Source organism: Adiantum capillus-veneris, chromosome 8 (genome assembly GCF_014529385.1).
Source record: "Adiantum capillus-veneris isolate H3 chromosome 8, ASM1452938v2, whole genome shotgun sequence".
NCBI classification, from domain to species: domain Eukaryota; kingdom Viridiplantae; phylum Streptophyta; class Polypodiopsida; order Polypodiales; family Pteridaceae; genus Adiantum; species Adiantum capillus-veneris.
In genome coordinates this window covers 129,362,432-129,369,542 of record NC_140938.1, presented here as the reverse complement: position 1 = coordinate 129,369,542, position 7,111 = coordinate 129,362,432, and the positions used below count along the sequence as shown (strand labels likewise).

The 7,111-nt window shown below is 41.0% G+C and overlaps 1 protein-coding gene across 1 annotated transcript; it reads right to left on the bottom strand.

The window, feature by feature from the left end:
• Positions 1 to 2,521: 2,521 nt before the first annotated feature.
• Positions 2,522 to 4,984, bottom strand: LOC147452955 (uncharacterized). The gene has a single exon (XM_086519048.1). The coding sequence runs from the start codon at positions 4,927 to 4,929 to the stop codon at positions 2,557 to 2,559; it is 2,373 nt and encodes a 790-aa protein (XP_086375174.1). The 5' UTR covers positions 4,930 to 4,984; the 3' UTR covers positions 2,522 to 2,556.
• Positions 4,985 to 7,111: the final 2,127 nt, after the last annotated feature.

Below are 7,111 nucleotides of genomic sequence, written 5' to 3'. Positions count from 1 at the left end.
ATAAGATTGTCAAGAAAAACTTATTCCGAACTGAAAGAGGTCAGGCTCGACAATGATGGACATCAGCTTAGCCAAAAAGATCTTAAGTAAAGATAGAATCCTCATTTGCATCCATAAAAACAAGAAACAGATTTGCTAGCCTTGAATATGTATTACAGGTGTCAATGAACCTATCAGTTGTTATCCATGTTCTACTTAAAACCTTTTTAACTTATACCTATCATCCATGTAGTGTTAAATATCAGCGTATCCATTTTCAAAACAGTAAGCCACAAATGAAAGTGACATGTGTGTGTGTGTGTGTGTGTGTGTGTGTTCGAGAGGCCATATAGAACATACATAGCACAGAGAGAGAGAGAGAGAGAGAGAGAGAGAGAGAGAGAGAGAGAGAGAGAGAGAGAGAGAGCATTGTGAATACAATATCGTTTTTAATAAAGTTGGATGGGTGTGCACAGAAGGGCTACCGAGTGAGGAGAAGTCCCAAGGGGAGCCCATAGAAGGGGGATCCATAGGAAGCTGAGAAGAGAAGAGCCCCAAGAGGGGTGTATTGACGAAAATAGAAAAGGAGGGCAAGAATAGGTTCGTGTGTTTTTTTTTGGCCGCTCAAATACGTTCGTGTTTTATCAAGATGGAGATGGATGGAAGATATTAATTGTCCAAGTCTATAACTAGACCACATGTGAGCACCCAGAACTGGCCAAGTTTTTTGGTACCATTTGTCAGCCCATGTTAGGTAGATGCTATTATAGAGTTCTAAATACCCTTTTTGAATTAATTTTTTTTTTCACTAAATAATTTCCATGTATGCTCATCAAACCTAGGTAGTGGCTATTAAGTTTCCTCAAATAGGAGTTTTCATCACTACACCCCTAATCAAGTAGATGAGCACACTTTTTCATAAATAGAGGCCCACGAGCAAAGAAAAGATTCAATGGACTACCGAGCATAGGCTTACCTAGGAGGTGTGTTTCACAAGAATACCAAAGTAGCTTCTTTTACAACAAAGTTCACTCTGCATGCGTGTGAGAGAGAGATAGATCCTCATATATTTGTGTGAGGTATCCACAAAAGAAGAAAACTATCTAAGAGTGTGTGTGTGTGTGTGTGTGTGTGTGTGTGTGTGTGTGTGCGCGCTCTCTCTTGAGGTTTATATGGATGTGTGTACTTGAGGGTATGGATGTGTGGGTGAGTAGTATAATAGATAAATGCATCAAACATGTGATACAATTTATTAAATAGTGTTCTTTTGCTACATTAATCTAAGCAAGATGCAACCAAGAGGCAAGCATATAATCATAATGGACGGACAATCGATTCTTTAGAATTGCCTAAGGATGTTCTATCTTATAAAAGATATAGCAAAGTGTTTTTTCTTTAAAGAATTTTTATGATAAATTCTTGATGAGTGTTCAGTCAAGATTTTTAAATGTCTTTCTTTTGTTTTTTGAGTTTTTTTGTGGAGAGAGAGAGAGAGAGAGAGAGAGAGAGAGAGAGAGAGAGAGAGAGAGAGAGAAAATAAAATTTGTGGCCTTAAAATCCAGAACAAAACAAGAAATTTGAGAAAAAAAGGTGTTACTAAGTCCTCAGAGTAAGAGTGGAATTCTCTGTAAATGTTCAAGCACCACCAAGTTCCAACTCTATGTAAGTGGATGTGAGCCTAGGCTAACCCAGCATGCAAGTGTGCAGAAAAGGGGGGATCTACTGAATTTTATGGCAATTAACACACCTTGTACACAAAAAGAACACTTGTCGCCTAAACCTAGAGACCATGGCCATGGGGAGATGGGATCTAAAGCCCCGATCAATATAGGTCCCCGACATTAATTTGGCATCGTAGATCTTGGCGCAAAAGTACCCGGGTTTACTTTTCCTTGTTGCTATGTTTTCACACATCAAAACATGAGTGGGACATCTACAATTCATAGGTAACATGCGTGGGCGACCTGGTTAGGCCTCATGGCTCTCATCCCCATGTATTGGGTTCAATCCTCTGAGGTATGAGGGGGGCAAGGAGGATGAAGTGAAGTCGGATACCGTACTCGAGTTTACTTTGTCTGAGATCTATGGTGCTGAATCATACCACCATAGATCCCATCTCCTCCATGCCCGTGTGAGATGTAGCCATGCGATCGCCATCCAATGTGCTCTCTCTCTCTCTCTCTCTCTCTCTCTCTCTCTCTCTCTCACACACACACACACACACACACACACACACCACGTTCAACAAGTTTACATATTTTATCTCTCCATGAATTTGCAAATGAATTGTACTGCAAAAGGTCAAGTATTTTTGCATAATGTGTTATAACATGCCATTGTAACAATCAATATTTTGTAAAAACATTGTGTTTAATATTACTCATTGAAGCAAAGCCTTAGAAACAGTTTGCCAATGTCTCATTTTCATTTATTTGGAGTATTTCTTAGATTATTGTTTCTACCATAAAAAAGAATCAAAATTATGGTCTTAATTTTTATTTCATCATCTTAAATTTTTAAAAACACACCCACTATAGGAAATCTTACATCATGATATTCCTTTAAAACCATTAAGGATCAATCATCAGAATGAAAATCAGAATCAGAATCCGGCCATCTAATATGATCGACATTCTCAATAAAAGGTACGCTGTCATCATCTGGAATGTCTTTTAGCCAATCGTCTACATCCACCTCGTTATCAATTGATTCCATTAAGGCTAATTGATCTTGCTCTTCTAATGAAGCATCCCTTAGCTCCTTATCTAATAATTCATCTCCAAGTATATTATCAGTATCAAGGTCACCTACAGTCAACCCCAAAGCAAGATCTAATTCTTTGGAGTCGCTACTACGACGATTGCGAATCGCACCCGTGCCGCCTATGACTATAGCTTGGTCACTGCTAGGAATTTCTTCAGAGTAGGAACGTTTGCTAGTTTTCAATTTAAGGGACTCTTTCTTACTTATACGTGCTGATGAATGTGATTGATCTCTCTTAGGCTTCATATTCTTTTCAATGCCAAGAGGATTCTTTACATTGAGATTCTTATTAAGAGGTCCCTTAAGTGTCTCTTGATTGAGGGAAGGAGGTTGAGCATCCCCTTTTCTTGCCTTTTTACTCGGATGATCTCTAGGATTGCTAGGGTGCTTGTTCCTCTTATTGGGATCAACAAGAGGACTCTCAAATTCTTCATCACTTGAGCTGTACAACACCAATTTTTTTCTCTTTAAAGGATTTTCCTTTGCAAGAGTTGACCTCGAAGTCTCTCGATGATCACGTAGCCGAGGAGAATGACCTTTAAAATCATGCGTTGGCTCTTGAACCTCCCGGCCTCTCCCCCCCTTCACAATTTCTCTCTTCTTAGCATCACAAACTAAGCTTTTCACTTCCTTCCCTCCCCTTATATCAGCTTCCATCTTCTTTATAGATGCCCTTTCTTCATGATCTTGTCTTTGCCTCTTCTTGCTTGAACTTGAGGCCTCTTCTTCTTGGCTTCTTTTCTTGCTTGCTCCATCTCCCTTCATTTTGTTCCTTTCCTTTTCCTCATTATTTCTATTACGCTCAATTGTCTTCTCTTTGTCCTTCCTAGCTACTAGATCTTGCTTCTTGATGGTTCCTTTAGCACTTCCATGGTTTTGGCTTAAGAGAGTGGCCTTATTAGCTGCATGAGTGGGCCTTATATCCTTCCTAGCATCTTGGTCCTTCTTGGTGATATTGCCTTGGGCTACGACATGGTCTTGCTTCATCGGGGTGGTATGATTAACATCAATGGCTCTTGTATCCTTCCTAGCATATTGTTGCTCCTGCTTCCTAATAATATTACCTTGAGCCATGCCATGGTCTTGCCTCATCATGGTGCCCTTATTAGCATCAGTGACTCTTTTCTTGCTAGTAGCATATTGGTCTTGATTCTTAATTATTCCATGCTCCTTCTCCTTCATTGTGATGGCCTGATTGGTCTTAGGGACACTTGGGTCTCTCATAGCATGTTTGCCTTCTTTCTTCATAATGCCAGCTTGACTAATGCCATAGTCTTTCTCCTTCATGGGGGTGGCCTTACTGGCATGAAGGGCACTTGGGTCTCTCCTAGCATGTTGGTCTTCCTTCTTCATAATGCCAGCTTGACTAATGCCATGGTCCTTCTCCTTCATTGGGGTGGCCTTATTGGCATGAAGGGCATCTGGTTCTCTTCTAGCATGTTGGTCTTGCTTCTTCTTGGTTCCATGCTCCTTCTCCTTCATTGCGATGGCCTGATTGGTCTTAGAGACACTTGGGTCTCTCATATGATGTTGGCCTTCCTTCTTCATAATGCCAGCTTGAGTAGTGCCATGGTCCTTCTGCTTCATTGAGGTGGCCTTAATGGCATGAAGGGCACCTGGGTCTCTACTAGCATGTTGATCTTGCTTCTTCTTGATGCCTTGAGAACCACCATGGTCATGCTCCATCCTGGAGGCCATATTAGCACCAGGGGCTGGGTTGTCCCTCCTAGCATGCTGGTCCCGCTTCTTCATGATACCTTGAGCAATTTTGGCATTGTCATTGTCATTGTCAGACGATTCTTGGGAGGGTGTGTCGCTGTGATCGCTGCGAGGGGCGACTTGGTTGACGTATTCGACGCAGGACTTGAGGAAGATGGCTTTGTTCTCGGGGAGGAGAAGGGAGTGGAGATCTACAAGGGGTTTGAGCTCCGACGGGAGATGGGAGTGGATAGAGGGGAAGAGGTCAGGGAAGTTGATGTGATTGTGGTTCATTTTGTGATAGCCTTCGCGGTAGAGATACCAGTTGGTGTAGTCGGCGGCGTGGGCGGCCTGCTCCTCCGTGGGAAACATCCCCACCCACATCTTCCTGCCCGCCGCTGCCTCGTTGGGCGGGCCTATCACGCGGCGCTCCACTGCCCACCCCTTGTCTTTCTTCCAGTATCCCTTTCCCTGCTTCTCCTTCGCCATGGAGCCGCAGCAGCATCGCCGCAACCCTACTACTCTCCTACTACTCCTGCAACGTCCTCTCTCTCGCCCCCTTACTGCAGCTCTCTGGAACGTCGCCTAGCCTAATCGTATTGCCTCGTTTTTGTTTTGAAGAAATTTCTCCGTTTATTTGTTTGATTCACGTACATAAGGTTTGTCACGAACCATGTGGTTGGAAGATCAATGACTCCCATTGCGCTCTCTTCGATGATCACCTCCTGCTAGCCAAAGACCACAAGAAGATCTAGAAATTTTTTCATGTAGGAAAATAGAGTCTTTTCGAGTGTTTTTCATACAATGCATAATGTCATCATGAGCTTCTGCTCGAGAGGCACCACATCATGGGTAGCCTATGCATGTCAATGCTGAGATGGCGTATTTAGGTCAATGCACACGTGGTTGGGTTGGGCCTTAACCCCTCCTATTTAACTGAAGTAAAATACATGTAAAACAAGGCCATCACTAACTTGCTAGGGGTGTGTGGGTGTGTGTGTGTGTGTGTGTGTGTGTGTTTGAAAATCCCTTCATATATGAGCCATACTTAGACAATTGCATTAAATAAAACATTAAATAACAGTACCTTATCATAACATAAAGTGTGTACACAGTTTGTACATAAAATCTTTTCTCACTTTTGTCAATATACCAAACAACATCTACTAGCCAATATATTCATCTAGATTCAAACTTTGGTCTTTGACCATTATAAAATAGGATATTGTATATGTGTCCGTCTTTTGGGATGAGCCTCACTACACCCCTACAAGGAGAAGGATCCAGTTGTTACCTGCATCCATACAAAAGTATTCAGTTAGAATTGGCTATGCTTGTGCGTATTACAGGTGTCATAACTGGGTCAAGTTGGTATCCATGTCGCGTCTGCAAAATTAGTTTACAACTTTCCCTACGGACCATCATTATTTTCAATCATATATATTCAAAGTCAAATTACATCGAATGTATCAATAAAGCCAAGTAGTATCCCCTCTAGAAAAATTCGGACAGCATTTTGTTTGTATTATGGAGAAAATATCAAAAATTGCAGTAATTGCCATCTCTTTGGAGACCCTCACAGGAGGATGAAGGCTCTTAAACAAAATTGAGAACTTTAACTAGTCATGTCCTCATAAGAAGTCTGCAATATTTTTAAACTTATTCATCATGCAAGATATCTGACAGAAATAACCAGATCACCATGTACTAAATCTAAGTAAAAGCAATGTGTTCACCTTTTTATTTAAAACCATTGATTTAAAGAATTAGTCGAGCAACTCTGGATCTATAAAAGGTTAGAGGGCATTTGGTGGGAAGTAGATAGGTTTCAAAACACCTTATGTAGATAGTGTAACCATACCTATCAAGAGGTATGACCCTTGATGTCCATAAGCAAGATTATTTAATGTAGAATAAGACCTATACTTTTTTAGAGGATGCATATTCAATGAGATCCAAATATTCGTGTTCAACCAATTTTAGCAAACAGTTTTGTTTGTCATGCTAATTCTTAATGAGAAATAGAACCATTAGCCGCACAATCCAATGAAAGAAAGGCTAACAAAGCAATCTAACAAAATTTGGATAGAGTCACGATCGTATGTCGAGCAATTTTTCAAAAAACCAGTATATGCCATCTCCCAAAGAGACCCTCCGCAGGAGGTTTGCGGCTTCGATAACACAAATAACGAGTATTCCGTGTATCAATCTCTCGTTATATGTCAAGACGAACCATTCCCAGTACCACTTATTATAACAAAGACGAGAAAGTAACATTGTCAGAGTAGTCACCCCGAAGTATCACTCTTATCATCAAGTTATGTCAAACTATTTCATCGACACAGAATTAAATAAGCATGTTTATGATTCCTTATGATTCGGTGTTCTTTAGTTATGCAGAGCAGTTCAACTTTACCAAGTTACCATATATCAACATTTTAAATTAATGTCATAATCAGTTTCTAAGTAGGTGCATGAGCACCTACTTGCTTCTGGTAGCAAGACTATCCCGAATCATGTAGTTGTAGCCTTCTTCACAAGGATACCCCATATTTACAGATGGTGATGTCGCAAGTGATGCAGCTCTTTACATTCAATGTATACTGCGTGTGCGTGCATCCGCAGAGTACATTCGTATGTGATGCATCTGGTTGGGCATGCAAATCCGTGA